The sequence below is a fragment of the Hordeum vulgare genome, chromosome 3H, assembly GCF_904849725.1.
Source record: "Hordeum vulgare subsp. vulgare chromosome 3H, MorexV3_pseudomolecules_assembly, whole genome shotgun sequence".
In the NCBI taxonomy this organism is placed as follows: domain Eukaryota; kingdom Viridiplantae; phylum Streptophyta; class Magnoliopsida; order Poales; family Poaceae; genus Hordeum; species Hordeum vulgare.
The window spans coordinates 585,387,811-585,403,290 of record NC_058520.1 but is presented as its reverse complement, the minus strand read 5'-3'; the positions used below and the strand labels follow the sequence as shown (position 1 = coordinate 585,403,290).

Sequence of the window (15,480 nt, the reverse complement as noted above, 5' to 3'; positions counted from 1 at the left end):
CCACCAAATGAGAGTGGTCCCTCGCACGCATGTGGTCCACCTGTCATGGACCTCGAGGCATGCCGCCCAGATGCGCACAGTGCGGGAAAATTGGACACCATCGTGAAATGGATGGCGCGGGGGTCACTCTCGCCCACAAAGGCTCCTAGGAAGTGGGTACTCCAACATCCTCTATAGGAGTAATGGATCACTTCCTTGCAGTCTTTTCCTTCTCTTTCCTCTTCTTACTCCTCTCACCTCAATCTTTGGGTAGATTTGCCATTGTTGGAGACTTCATTGTGAAGTGAAGGAGACCCATTGTCCATATTAGGTGTCCATCCAAACATTGATGTGTTGTATTATCGCTTTGACACTAATATTGACTTCCTGACTCGTTGTCACTTCCATGGTCCCCTACTGACCAAGCTCCTCCCCCATCCCATCCCCACACATCTTATTATGGGTGAAGCTGGGGTTATTGTTTCTCCAAAAACTCGATAGTATTCATTCTCTACTAAATTAAGAAAAGTGAGATTTTCTCTGTCCCACCCTTTTGTTATGTCTAAATTTCACATGCTTCACATCCGTACGCTTTTCACACTCATATTGGCAATCACTATAAGACTACATTTTTCATTTACAAAAGACAAAAACATATTTTATTTTATAGCAAGGAACACACACACACACACACACACACACACACACAAACACACACACACACACATACACACACCTTCCCACTTCTCGTAAGCGGTGGGTAGGGAAAACTCTTCCCCTCCGGGCTTCGTCGATGAACCTATGGACTCATCACTCCGGCGGCAAATGGTAGGGAGGGGAATCCCGGTGCCTTGACTCCAACTAGTAGCTTGGGTTAGGGCTTTTAGTCCTCACAAGGGCGACACTTCTTCTAATTGGTCTCCGAGCTTTGGTCCACCTCAAGTTAATATGTGTGGATGGCGTTGACAGAGCTCTGCCATAGATTCCCATTGTCTCCTTGTGTTGTGAGGTTACGGTCACAATGTGTGTGTGCGCACTATGGTAAGATATGGTGTTGTGCGCTTTAGAGCAATTCAATGGTTCGACATCGACGACTACTACTCTAGGTCATTGTCTCTTAGGGGCATGTCCACCAAGGCAATTTGACTCTCATCGACAAGGTTAGGCCAAATCCGGTAGGGGAGTGACAACATCGACACATTGACAACTCGTTCTAGCAGTGGTAGTGGTTGTTAGGTGATCTAGAGACCTTGATGTAATTTCTGGGATACTTGTACTCTCACGAGACAACTAGAGAAAAGCAGTGGCAGGGAGGGGAATCTTGGTGCCTCGACTCTAGCTAGTAGAATTTTTAGGGTTTTAGCCATCGGAGGGGTGAGGCTCGGACAAATTGTGGTGCTTCTTCTTTGAGTAAATATTTCGTGCTTTGATCCTCCTCAAGTTCTCTTATCAGGGAAAAGTAGACAAAGCTTCGATGTAGATTTTAGCCAACTCTTCACGCAACGAGGTTAGAGTTCCTTACTGCACGCTTGTGATGATGAGCTTTATTTTCACGTTCTTTAAATCGATTCAACGATTCAATAACGACGACTATGGCTCCGAGACATTGGTTCCTAGGGACACGAGCACGAAGGTTTCTCGACTATCATCTATACGAGCCGACTCCAGTATGGGAGCGATGGGTAACGGTTCATTCTGGAGTCATTGGCCAATTTGGTGGTCGAGGGACCTCGATATAAATTTTATTATGTTTGGATTGCTTTTTTTCTACTTCAGGTGAACTTATATAATAGATATTTCCGAACCTGCCTGCCTCCGGGGAGATGGGCTGGGTCATACACGGTACCTACCCCGAGGAAGGAGGCTTGAGGCGCGTTAAATACAATTATTTTATCAACATGGGGTGGAGAAGGCATTGCAATTTCTTGCATTTTTGAGAAAATAAATACTTTGTATTTTAGCTGAATTTTTGTGATAGGTCTGGGTAAATTTCGTTAGAAAACTTTTTTTTAGAACAAACACTTTATTCATACTCAATCATGTAGCGGGTGTGTGCATTTGTCTCGCCACTGGTGAGACAGAAGCACGTCTCGCTTGAGGCGATTACTATCAATGGGCCGACCCAAGTGTCTTCTGCAGGTTAGTTCGTTCTTCTTCTCTGTTTTTTTTCTGTTCTCTTCATATTTGTTTTTTTTTCTAAATACATATATCAAAACTTAGTTTTGCATACAAAATTTTAAAACAGTGAATTTTAAAAATGTTCATGCAGTGTGCAAAACTTGTAAGTTTAATTGAGAAAAGTTGTTGATAACATAAAACAAATGCTTGGGACATTTTATAAATATTTAATAATTTTAAAATATGTATGTGATTTATTTAAAATGTTTCTATGATGAAAAATTGTTCATGTAATTTAAATAAAATGTTCACAAATTTCTTATTTAAAATGTTCACACATATACTTCCTCCGACAAAAATTAATTGTCGGAGCTCTAGTACAACTTTATTACATTTTTAAAACTGTTCATACATTTCGTAAATATGTTCATGACATTTAAAATAAATTATACAATCCACAAAAATGTTTGCGTGGTTTTTTAAAAACACTTATCAATCCATAAATTTTTCAACCTCTATTTGATTTTGTCAACACATATTAATTATTTTAAATTTATTTTCATAAATAAATCATTTATTTAAAAATATATTAAATGGCCATGTATTTAGAAAATACTTCATCCATCTCAAAATAAGTGACTAAAAATGATTCAATTTTGCACTAACTTTAACACAAAGTTGAGTTATTTTTGAGTCACTTATTTTGAAACGATGGGAGTATTAATCATGTATTTAAGAAAATGTTAAACATTTATAGAAATGTTCGCGGTTTACATGGAAAATGTGCAATATATACGAAAAGAACAGACATGTGTTGAAAAACGGAAATTTTTATTAAAGAGAAAGAACCGAAAAAATGGTAAAGAAGCAAAATAAACCGAGGAAAAAGAAAAGGAAAACGGAGGAAAAAACCGTGCAAAACAGTAGTAAAACAGTGCACACCACCTCCATCGTTTGGCGAGCGGTGGCGGTGGGCCCAGAGCGCAGTGACACCGTGGCTTGGCGGGCCGACGGACCTGCCTCTGCCTCTGCCGCTGTGGGTGTGGGGCTCTCGTGGACGTGTCGCCGCTAAGCAGCGGACGCATGGCGCCGCCCGCCGCTCTCGCCCGGGTCATATCCTGCTGCCGCCTCCTCCCCCCGCCCCCCCTCCGCCCCCCTCCCATGCTCTCCACGCGTCTCCTCCGCCACCGCCTCGCCGCCGCCGCCGCCAGCTCCTCCCGCCCGCCCCTCCGCTTCGCCACCGCCGCCGCCATGTCCTCCTCCTCCTCCTCCGCGCCGAAGCCGAACCGCCTCGCCGCCGAGCACAGCCCCTACCTGCTGCAGCACGCGCACAACCCGGTGAGCGATCCCTCCGCTCCACCTACGCTCTGCTCGTGCCATGGGTTCCCCTCCCCCGGCGGGGGGATTTCGCCGAGCACCTTGCGGTCGCGCGCGTGCTCCTTGGCCTTCGCCTGGTTCGGGGAGCACCTACTTTAATTTTTGGGTGCGTGTGGCCGAGGAGCGCATAGCTGAAGAATTGGTCGAGCTATGTTTACGACTTCACATCCCGAAAATCCAGATCCTTCTGCAACAGCCAGGCGAGGCAAATGTTTGCAGCTTGCTTGCCTTTCGCTCTCCGGTGGCTTTCGGGTTGTATGTGGATTATAGGCACCGTTGTTGAACTTGCGTACTTACGGATTCCATATGCAGGTTGACTGGTATCCTTGGGGAGACGAGGCTTTCGAGAAGGCTCGCAAATTGGACATCCCCATCTTCCTGTCAAGTAATGCACTGTCCACAGTATAGTGTAGTTCTCCATTTAGTATCTGAATCATGGGAAAATTATAATTCTGGTGCTTAGTGGACTGATTAGTTGACGTGGTATCTTTGTGAACAATTGTGTTAGAGCAATTACCAACTGGTGGTGCTATAGTTTGGAGCAGAGTAATGACTGCCAGTCCGGCTCTGTAAAATTTCTAATGAATAGTTTATGTAATGGATGGGTGTTGCCGAGTTCAAACTAAAGCTAGATTCTGTCAAATTCGTCTATTTCAGTTTAGTGAAACCCCAACTTTTGACTTGTGTAATCCAGAATTAGTTAGTCCTCTGTTCTATCTTAACATCCTTCTTTTGCTGCATGGGCAATGTGGATGTGTCCGTGAAGTTGGCTATAGTACATGCCATTGGTGAGTCGTCTTGAGCATCTCTCGTTCTTCATCTTATCAAGACTTATTTGCACAGTACAAAGATGTTAACCACAATTTTTATTATTGGCTGAATGTTGAAGGTGTCATGTAATGGAGGTGGAGTCTTTTGAGAATGAAGAAGTCGCTAAGATTCTAAATGATTGGTTTGTTAGCATCAAGGTAGTGTCATGTTCATAAGCACTAATTGCTAGTTGTTTTACTTCTCACTCATTACATGTCTTCCGGTGTGTGGAAGTTATGCAAATGCAATGTAACTGCAATTCTTCTTTCTGATTATTAGTTTTGACAGGTGGACCGTGAAGAGCGGCCAGATGTTGACAAGGTATTCTGTTTTCTAGCGATCAAATGTAAAAAACATGCTGTTTCTTGTGGATCGCAGGCTTTATTTTCCTGTTTTTCTATTGTCAAACTTTTGAGAGGTTTTGACTTACACCAGTTCTTGATTGACGTCCTGACGACAGTGTCACATTCTTTAGGTTTATATGACGTATGTGTCAGCACTGTACGGTGGTGGTGGTTGGCCTTTGACCGTCTTTTTATCACCTAACTTAAAACCTTTGATGGGCGGTACATACTTTCCACCAGATGATAAGTATGGAAGACCTGGGTTCAAGTCCATTTTAAGGTATCAGCTGAAATACCTCATTTCTGAAATTGATCGCTTATACATGATCTGGCGGTTTTGCTCATAACTTCTCTTCAGGAAGGTCAAGGAAGCCTGGGATACTAAACGTGATGCGCTTGAGAAGTCAGGAAATGTGGTCATCGAGCAACTTAGAGATGCATTATCTGCCAAGGCTAGCTCTCAAGATGTGCCAAATGATGTGGCTGTTCTTTATGTAGATGAATGTGTTGAAAAGGTTTGAGAAGTACTCCAACTTTATTTTTCTGTATGCTACTACTTGAACTTCTGCGCAAACAACTGGCGAGACTGACTGAGCGAACTGATTGCTCGATTGAGTTAACAACAGTGCAGTAGCTAAATTGCATTTTTCCTGGATGGCGTATCCTGGTTCCTGATTTATTTCATGTCTTATTAGGGCACTAAAGTTCCTCAACTCAGCACCACTAGCTTAGTCATAGCCTATCAGGATCTCACTTACCTTTTTCAGCTCTTAACTTTTTTTTAACTAGCTAGCTTATTTTCCTTATAGCCCTGCACCTTATATCCATGCAGTTAGCAAGCAGTTACGACCCAAAGTTTGGTGGATTTGGCTCTGCTCCCAAGTTTCCAAGACCCGTTGAAGATTGCATAATGCTCTATAAATTCCGGAAACACATGGAAGCTGGGCAGAAGAGTGAAGCCGAAAACATAATGAAGATGGTAACTCATACACTGCAATGTATGGCTAGAGGTGGAGTTCATGACCATGTTGGAGGTGGCTTTCATAGATATAGTGTGGACGAGTGCTGGCATGGTAAGTTCATTTTAAGTTTAAGGAGACATTTTCTTTTCACGTTTGCAGAATTCATGCCTCATATCTTCTCTGTGTGTGCAGTTCCACATTTTGAGAAGATGCTGTACGACCAGGGACAAATAGCCAATGCATACTTGGATACATATGTTATCACAGGAGACGAGTATTATTCTTCAGTTGCACGTGATATACTTGATTACTTGAGGAGAGACATGATTGGAGAAGATGGTGAAATTTTCTCAGCAGAAGATGCTGACAGTGCAGAATATGAAGGTGATGCAAGAAAAAAAGAGGGTTCTTTCTATGTGTGGACAAGTCAAGAGGTACATACTTAGTAGTGCATATGTAAGCCCTTTCTATTTATTCGCCGATATAATGCATACCCCTGCCCGCTCCTTATAAAATGGCCTTTAAGTTCGAACTGTCGTATACCATCATGTAAGTCTGCCTGCGGTTGACTTTGAGTTTGCATCGTAGCCACTTTATACACTCTTGCTGCTTTCTCGAAAATACTTTATACATATTGGAGCTCTTTACACAGGCTTGCATTTCAGCTAGATGACAATCCAAGTTGAAATGACAATTATGTTCTCCTCTGCTCTTGTTCCACAATAAATGTACTTACAAATAGAACTGAAGTCGTACCATTAGCGATTGGAGTCTGTAGCCATTGCCTAGTCTTATACATACCATCTCTGAAGAATGGCTAGTCTGATGCCTACCTCCTAATAATCAATAATTTTATTTAAGCTGTTCTCATGTAGTTGGTACCTACCTGGTGCTATGCAGAACTTTTTTGAATAGTTCTACTATATTTTATTCAAAATAGAAGAATAACTCGCACAGACTCTGCAGCTGAAGATGCACACAAATCATATTATTAGAAGGTCACAAAAGTTTGAATAAACTAAAATCAACAGGCTATCAAGTCACTAAAACTTAGTCAGTACAAAGCCTATCGATAAACTGTCAACCATGTTTGGTGATAGATCCCCTATAAGGCTGTAACGTGCCCAACTTGTTGCTACCAGCCACCATATGCTCCTGCCACTGAAGCAAAGACCAGGATCCCAGGCAGCTATATATTTTATATTTGTTGATTTATTCATTGGCCTCAACTTCTGGTATATTGTATGCTCAAACTGTCAAATATTTGTCACGTAGATCGAAGACACACTTGGGGAGAACGCGGAGCTGTTCAAGAACCACTACTATGTTAAATCGTCTGGCAACTGTGACCTATCGGGGATGAGTGATCCTCACAACGAGTTCAGTGGTAAAAATGTATTAATAGAAAGAAAACCGGGTTCATTGATGGCATCGAAGTATGGCAAGTCTGTTGATGAATATTATGGAATCCTGGGGGAATGCAGACAGAAGTTGTTTGATGTCCGATCAAAAAGGCCAAGACCACATTTGGACGACAAGGTTCTTGTCTACATGTTGACAGCAGCATGTTTTTAATATAGTTACATGATGATCTACTAAATATGGTTTGTTTTAGGTTATTGTTTCATGGAATGGATTAGCAATATCTGCCTTTGCAAGAGCTTCACAAATTTTGAAGTCAGGACCACCTGGAACCAAATTTTATTTCCCGGTCACAGGATGCGATGTAAGCTTTGTGCCCCATCCTCTGAATATTGCATTTCATTTTCTGTCATTGACATGAACTCGTCTTATTATATAGTCGTGTCACTATGTACATGATCAGCCAATAAATATGGCAGGAGCTTTTATCCATCGCTGCTTTTTTCAAGTCTGTCATATGTTTCTACTCCAGACTTCATTGTTTAAACCTATGTCTGGGAGTACAGGCCCATACATCTACTGTTAAAATTTAACTGTCTATTATGTTACGCCGTGCATGACAAAGGGAACACCATGATGCTGTATTTGGACCTCTTCTACAGCAGCAGCCATATGCTGCTTTGTATCAGGTCTAAATAGCTATTTCCCCTTTGTGTGGAGTGGAGGAAGCCATGTGCTAGCTTTTGCCTTCACCTGCTACATCACCAAGTTTATTTACTGTCCAACTATAGCTACAGTCATAAATTTGTTTATTGACCACCCATATTTCTGGATATTTTTGCAGCCAGTAGAATATCTTCAAGTCGCAGAAAAGGCAGCAAACTTTATAAAGGAAAAACTCTATGATGCAGGCTCAAAAAGGTTGCATCATAGTTATCGAAATGGCCCAGCAAAAGCACCAGGATTTTTAGATGATTATGCCTTTTTGATCAATGGCTTGCTGGATCTCTTTGAATATGGTGGTAAGATGGAGTGGCTTCTGTGGGCTATCGAGCTGCAAGTCATTCAGGCAAGTGAAACACAATTGTTAAATGCCTCGATGTTATATTTCACGCCCCTTGCATAATACTTTGCCATGACTACAAACATTACAGGATGAATTGTTCTTGGACAAACAAGGGGGTGGCTATTTTAATACCCCTGGAGAAGACCCTTCTGTCCTTCTCCGTGTTAAAGAAGACTACGATGGTGCAGAGCCCTCTGGAAACTCAATGGCGGCGATCAACATGGTCAGGTTGTCCAGTATTTTGGATGCTGCAAAATCTGAAGGCTACAAACGTAATGTTGAACATCTCCTGGTATGTACCTATCTATTTTATGTTTCTATGCACTACATTGCAGCAGTAGTTTGGTTTCCAAGTCATTTATATCAGAAATGATGAGTAACATCGACATGCTTGCTTATGGATTTGCTGCTTCGCAGGCGGTCTTTGAGACTAGACTGAAAGAACTTGGCATAGCGTTGCCACTGATGTGCTGCGCAGCAGACATGCTCACTGTCCCGTCGAGGAAGCAGGTAGTGCTGGTGGGGGATAAAGCATCTCCGGAATTTCAAGACATGGTCGTTGCTGCATTCTCGTCATATGACCCAAACAGAACCGTGAGTGATGAACTGAGTGGTTGTGTCATATGTTCGATATAGCACCCCTGTTATAAATTTACCGACCAGGATACATCTTTGATTGCTCCAGGTGATCCAGATAGATGCTAGCAAAATGGAAGAGATGGCATTCTGGGAGAGCAACAACGCGAACATCGCACAGATGGCACGGAGCAGCCCATCAGGGAAGCCAGCGGTGGCACATGTGTGCCAAGAGTTCAAGTGCAGTCCTCCGGTGACCTCTCCAGGCGCGCTCCGTGAGCTGCTCAACAAGGCGGTGGCTGCTGCGGGTTCAGCTGTTTGATGCTCCGCCTCTGTCTTGTTCATGTGTGCGTCATATCGACAAAGCTCTTGAGACCTTTCAGTTGGCAGTTGTATATAGACGTTCCCAGTAAAATACAAGGCTAGATCTGTACTTCACACACTTGTTGTGTGCATGCATTTCATATGTTTGCAGGAAGGCTTGTTTTGTATACATGACACTATAAAAATAAAAGGGTGAAATAAAAGACAGTGCAGTGAATGATTCCACATGAATTTGGATGGCACCATTCTAGGATTCTCATCGCGGGCAAAATTTATACAGGTTACAAGGAAAGCGGCAGAATTTATGCGACAAAATTGATTTACTTCACGTCATTCCGGAAATAAGTACAACCATGTAAAACAGAAATAAGTACAACCATGTAAAACACAGTAAATATAACCGAAAAGAAGAAGCTACGATCACTGATAGAGCATGGCGTTTTATTAGGGCTGAGAAGTGATATTAACATGCACAGCGCCTTCATCTCCACCAGACTAAAACTGAGATCATTTGGACAGCTAGATGCAGTGCAACATTCCATCCTAGAGATTGCAGCTTGAACTCCAGACATAAAGCAATAGGGCTTCACAGGTAGCACTGGAAAGAGGAAAATATTACTGATCAGAGACCTTCGATTCAGTTCAAGAAAGAAGAAACATTGCAAGAATGACAATACTTTCAAAGTAACAGCGATATCTGAAATGGCAATCATCTGACTAGAAATATCAAAAAGGGATATCCGAAATGACAATCATCTGCATTATGAAATCAGGAATCCAAAAAGGGCCACAAGTCATAAGTCTAAAATATTTTAGAAAAAAAACTAGATATATAATTGTTCGATCACATAGTACAGTATACCTACAGATTTTCACTAAAAGTACGGTGCATTTTTAGAACTCAAACTTGTTTTTTTTTACACAATAGCACAGAAACCATCCGTTTTTGCCACGAAAATTTAACACGTGTATAAAACACTGAACATGTGCAACTGAGTTTTTTTAGAATGTGTTCACATTAGGAAGCAATACTTTCAGACTACTTTCATTCGTTCCAGCAACACATGCTCCTGGGAGCCAGAAGCTCATAGTACAATTTATTTCCATATAACTTGAGAAAACAAGGGGAGTAATGACAGATAAGAATAACAGAGGCCGATGACAATGGCATCAGAGTTGTTTTATGACCTCAGCAATGCAATATATAAACATTGAGAAACTTAGTAATGACATAGATTTTTTACCCAAAAAAGCAATGGTGGTGCATATCCAAATGGTATCTGAGTACGAAACTAGTCAGTTTTAACCGGTGACTAGCAAACTCACCATGCTTTGTTGCCACCAAATGCCCACATTGTGAAAAAAAGAGCACCAGGCTACACATAGTAGATCATACCAACTTCTATCAGACTAATATGAGGGATATGCAGTGAGACTGATGGGCCTCTGCAGTTCTTCCGGAGGAAAGAGTAGCCAACATCGACCGCAAACTTCTTCAGGAAATTGGAGCTCCTCCTAGCTTTGATGTAAGAATGGCCCATGATATACGCAACCCCTGCGTGTTTCGCCTCCACGAGTGCCAATAACTCATCTTTCACCTGCTGATCCATGGCGTCCTCATTTGGCAGCTCGAAGCGAACACGACGCCTCCGGTTTGCACTCGGTGATTCCTGCTCATAAGAGGACTGCAAGCTTCGAAGGCTCTCGGATTTGCTACTCCTCGTGGTAGAAATGGACTCAGCTAGACCACCCAGATCTCTCATGCCCAGTGGGGTGCCAGCATCATCGGTGGTTCTTATCACAGCCATTCTTCCCTCGTTAGCAATATCATAACTTGCTGAAGACGAGACATCCTCAGCTTCCATCATAATGAACCTTGCAATGCTCATAACTAACATGTTCTCAAAATTTTCATCATCTCTCTGCACATCCTTGTAACCGTACCTGACAATGCACCGGTACATCCGATACGCTCTAGGTCCAATCCTACCAACAAGGTATCGCTCATCTGGTTGAACATATGGCACTGGTACTGACTTAACACAAAGAAACACTAGGACTTCATGAAAGGCAGGGAGATTAGTGACAAAATGTGTGAAGATGGCAGGCACACCAGTCACCAGTTCTGTGTAAATCAGTCCAATTCCCGGAACCCGAACTATGCCGAGGTTTGGACCAAGAGAAAGGATTGATCTCATTGACACTTTGTTCTGAAGATCAAACTGGTACTTCCTCTTTGTTCCATAGTGCCAAATGAACATGACAGACATGAATATGAAAGCAAGCACAAGAGGCACCCATCCTCCCTGATGAACCTTCATGAGGGATGAGGAAAGATACACGGTTTCAATGGATCCGAAGAATAATAGAAACAACAAGGCAAATATTATGTTCTTTTGCCAAACAAAGATGATGATGAATGCCATAAAGAATGTTGTAATAAGCATAACAGTCATGCAAGCAATACCTGAAATTATAAACCATGGACAATGGTTAGACCAGTAAATGGGAATGCTGGAAAAATCAAAAGGTCTATGTGCAAGAAAGATCTAATCTCGTCAATTGCTATTACAAGCTTACCATAGGCATTTCCGATAAGGGTTGTATCACCGAATGCAACTGTGACAGCTACACATAGCACCATAAGGATCCAATTTATTTCAGGAATGTATATCTGCCCATAGATCCACCTCGATGTGTGGACAATCTTCACTCGTGGGAAACATCCCAAAGCATGGCATTGCTTTACAATAGAGAATGTTGCTGAGATGACAGCCTGGCTTCCAACAACTGCAGCAAGAGTGGCTACCACAAATACAGGCCAAAATACAGGTCCTGGATGACAACTGAAACTTTAATAACATTGCAGAGAGGAAGGATTGGAGGTGAGGGAGATGAGTGAGAGAGAGTTTCAAAAACCTGGGATGGAGTCATAAAAACTTGTGCGCATGTGTAACATGTTCTTTGATAAAAATGCTGCTTGGCCCATATATTGCAATATAAGACATGGATATATGATGGTAATAAAAGCTAGCTGCAACAAGGAGAAACCCAGATTATGTCTCCAAAGATACAGGTTCAACAGCAAACTGTGCCGGAAAGGCAGGTATAGTTTAAGCAAACAGAAATCGTAAACTATGAATATAATAAGAGAGTCATCAGTACTATCCAGGCGGCTTTAATACTTTAACGTCATGGAATCGAATAGAGCGTCACAAAAGCATTAGATGAAAGCAACAATTTGGTACACAACAAAGAACTTAAACTTAACTAGGTTCTTTGGGAAATGTCATCCATTTTCTAAAATATGCAGGTTAAATCAATCTCTTTTCACAGAAAGGCTATTTGGTATTACGAACTTTTCTGCTTCTTTTAAGCTTAAAGCATTTGGCAAAAATATTTTCCCAAAGTTATTTCTTCATGGCTGCTTTGTCACACAGAACCACACCCAAATATAATTATAACATAAAAGGATCTATACAGCCAGTGGGAAGTTTTCACTGCAGAAATTAACAGATAGAAGATCATCACTAGCTCAACTTACCCTGACAGATGCACTTGTAAAATGACCGAGGTCAGCAAACATAGCTTCACTGCCTGCAAGGGGAAAGAAAACATAATTTGTTACTCTTTTTACTACAAAGGTACAAGCAAAGCACAATTTTACCCCCTGTATATGTTAACAGTTACTAACCTGTCATAGAAAGTAGTATTCCTCCTAGAGCAATCCAGCCATCTGTACCGGTTGTCCTAAAGAACTTAACAATGTAATATGGAGAGATTGCTTGGTATATCTTTGGGTTCCAATGAACTATGTTGTACAATCCAATTCCACCAATGCAAAGGAGCCAGATGATGACAATTGGTGCGAACATGAATGCTACCTTGTGAGTACCTCGGTGTTGCAAGGAAAATAAACCAACCAATACAATGCATGAAAGTAGCACCACAGAACCTGTAGAAATAAATTGTGCTTACATCAGTCAAGCCTCAAAATATAGTAAGCCCAAAGTTCCAATGAAGTGTTTGGAAAATAAGGATGCATAATCTGACTATACAATAACAGAATATAATGTCCAAATATATTACACAAAATGTTTTTGAAATACACAGACTTGTATTTGAAAAATTAAAGATATATGTACAATGTAGTATTTGAAGAGACAACCACATGCTCACAGCACATATGCGATACAGTACACCTTAAATTTTCCACCATACAGTGCATCGTTCTACAGAAATGATGTGGTATAGGTAGCACAACAAGTGCAACCAAATGACAAAATATGTAGTAATACAGAAATATAACCAGAGGAAGTGCATGTATCATGTCTCATAATACTCCACACAAGCACATGTGTTTAAATACTGTGCCTTATGAGTTCACATTTCAAAAAGATGAGTTGTACTTACGTTCCTGTAAACCAGTAGCTCGAACTTGCAGCCCAGACATAGATGACAGGACTGCAAGGAAAGGAGCAGAAAAAAACACGGTAAGCATATAGAGAGGTTAATAACCACAGTTGTGCATTGACACGAAGTAACCAACTGATGATGGTAGTATCCACCTGAGATTGCTGGAGTAAGGACACCATCACCGATCACCATGCTAGCAGCACAGAGAACTACAACAAGAAGTCCAGTTTTGACAGTTTTGTGCTTCTCTAGGAACCTTCTTAGCCAGGGTGAAGATCCATGCTGAGCTGCGAAGCCATCTCTGTAGTATGTAGATAACTCCTCATCCGCTGCTTGTTGATTCGGAAGCAAGCTAAGCTTTGCATGCCTGCAGAGGAGCGAATACAGAGCAAATGGTCCACCTACAAAAGTGTCAGCAGCTTCTTATTTGTCCTTGATTGACCAATGATATAGAACAAATTTGTGTGTGTGTGTGTGTGTTTATAGAAATTTATATGAGCAGGTGATTTATTATGATCTCCATGTGAGCATGTCTATAGAAATTTGCCAACAAACTACAACAATATGAACTTCATGATGACAGGCATCAAAGAGAAACAACTTCTTACAAAGGTATTATGGTGTACCTTCGCCATTGTCATCAGCGCTCAACACAATAATGACATACTTGAGCAAAGGAACAAGTGTGAAGGTCCAAAATATCAGGGAAAGTACACCATATACTGTCTGTTCATCTTGGTACTGCCCGAGCCTTCCTGAGAATGTACTTTTGTACACATACAGAGGCGATGTGCTTAGGTCCCCATAAACAACACCGAAGCTCTGGTATGCTAGCAGCAGTAGATTCCTGTAGTGCTGCCTCCACTGAAAAGGCATGACAGAACAGTTAGAAAATCATTTTTTTTTGGCCGAGTATAGATTCGCACGAGGCGTCCTTGATAACTACGATATGCAAGATCATGACTCTTATTCTATCATCTGGGACTTGAAAATAATAAAAATGTCCCGCCTGAAGATATCCAAACTGGCACTTTTCTGTTTTTTTTTTTTTGAAAGAAACACTTTTCTGTATTTTGAAATCATTCTTTTTATATTGATGGCAATCAGACCCTCATTATGATTACAAAGTGATTGTCAATCCGCGGAGGCATTAGAAATGCTGTTCCTCACTTGTAGAATCAAATCTTACCCAAAATAATTTGCTTCTGCGAAAGGTGGTGAACACCAACTCGTAACATTCGTTCACAGCAAAAGCAAAATGCCGAACCCAAATCTAGTCCAGAAAGATAAAAATAAAGAATGAAATACTAGCTGCGGCGAACCCATTCCAATCGAACCCCGGGAAAAAAATCAAATCGAAATGGATGGATGGATGGATGGATGAAGGAACGAAGGCATGATAAGATCTCCTGCCGTCCGCCGCGGAATCCCTGATCCCCCGCCAGACCTCCGCATCGGAGCCATTCGAGGCGCGGGAGGAACCGGGAGCGCGCCCTGATTTAGGGCTCCGCCCCGGTCCGCGTCGGGTCCAAATCAGCGCCGACGTGCAATGCGGAGAGAAATGTTGGGAGCGGGGGAGATGAGAGGGAGGGAGGGAGGGAGCCGCGTACCGGAAGCTCCTGGGCGGCGGCGACGGCGCCGGCCTCGGCGTCCATGGATCGCACTCAGGCGGCGGCGGCGGCGGCGGCGGCGGCGGCGGGAGGTGTCCGGCCGGCGGTCGAGCGCTGTTCCGTGCAGTTATAGGACACGGGGGCGGGGAGGGAGAGGCTGCGGATCATCGATCGATTCCATTCATTGTAGTGTCGTGGGAACGAGATTACCATTGTGCCCCTTCGTTATGGGAACCACCCACCGTATGCCATACTTCCTCCCTTCCTAAATACGGAGTATGTCCTTTTAAAAATTTCACCAGAATACTGTATGCGAAACAAAATGAGTGAATCTACACTCTAAAGGGGCTGACTAGGCAGCGGCACCGCACCATGGTGTTCCGATGCAGCGGCTGTTATAGGCCTGCACATGCACGGTAAAAAAATACAGACTGCATGTATGTACGTGCTTTGAGTAATATTTTCCACTAGTACTAGCTAAGTACTGATATGCTGCCACAGATTCTTTCTTTCATCACCATGCATGCTTGGAATGA

General features: G+C 42.3%; 2 protein-coding genes across 2 annotated transcripts; one reads left to right on the top strand and one right to left on the bottom strand.

Moving 5' to 3' along the window:
- The first annotated feature begins 3,140 nt into the window (after window positions 1-3,140).
- Window positions 3,141-9,149, top strand: LOC123445367 (spermatogenesis-associated protein 20). The gene is made up of 15 exons (XM_045122340.1): window positions 3,141-3,435; window positions 3,787-3,859; window positions 4,241-4,262; window positions 4,364-4,442; window positions 4,573-4,605; window positions 4,760-4,908; window positions 4,987-5,143; window positions 5,461-5,701; window positions 5,783-6,024; window positions 6,866-7,129; window positions 7,206-7,316; window positions 7,797-8,021; window positions 8,107-8,310; window positions 8,436-8,612; window positions 8,704-9,149. The coding sequence occupies exons 1-15, from the start codon at window positions 3,181-3,183 to the stop codon at window positions 8,914-8,916; spliced, it is 2,445 nt and encodes an 814-aa protein (XP_044978275.1). The 5' UTR covers window positions 3,141-3,180; the 3' UTR covers window positions 8,917-9,149.
- A 70-nt stretch (window positions 9,150-9,219) lies between these two features.
- On the bottom strand, window positions 9,220-15,103 carry LOC123445368 (probable potassium transporter 2). The gene is made up of 10 exons (XM_045122341.1): window positions 14,945-15,103; window positions 13,961-14,198; window positions 13,487-13,735; window positions 13,332-13,382; window positions 12,613-12,873; window positions 12,463-12,515; window positions 11,838-11,952; window positions 11,499-11,753; window positions 10,245-11,385; window positions 9,220-9,516 (listed from the first exon to the last, which is right to left on the bottom strand). Exons 1-9 carry the CDS (start codon window positions 14,987-14,989, stop codon window positions 10,295-10,297), a joined length of 2,358 nt encoding a protein of 785 aa, XP_044978276.1. The 5' UTR covers window positions 14,990-15,103; the 3' UTR covers window positions 9,220-9,516; window positions 10,245-10,294.
- Between the last annotated feature and the right edge of the window lie 377 nt (window positions 15,104-15,480).

Bases quoted from the DNA above. Each gene is read 5' to 3' on its own strand.
- LOC123445367 (XM_045122340.1), top strand. From the start codon at position 3,181: ATGGCGCCGCCCGCCGCTCTCGCCCGGGTCATATCCTGCTGCCGCCTC. The intron at 4,263-4,363 runs GTGAGTCGTCTT...TGAATGTTGAAG, and splicing joins GGCTATAGTACATGCCATTG to GTGTCATGTAATGGAGGTGG. The intron at 8,613-8,703 runs GTGAGTGATGAA...TGATTGCTCCAG, and splicing joins CATATGACCCAAACAGAACC to GTGATCCAGATAGATGCTAG.
- LOC123445368 (XM_045122341.1), bottom strand. From the start codon at position 14,989: ATGGACGCCGAGGCCGGCGCCGTCGCCGCCGCCCAGGAGCTTCCG. The intron at 14,199-14,944 runs GTACGCGGCTCC...ATGCCTTTTCAG, and splicing joins CCGCCGCCCAGGAGCTTCCG to TGGAGGCAGCACTACAGGAA. The intron at 13,736-13,960 runs GTACACCATAAT...ACACTTTTGTAG, and splicing joins CGCTGATGACAATGGCGAAG to GTGGACCATTTGCTCTGTAT.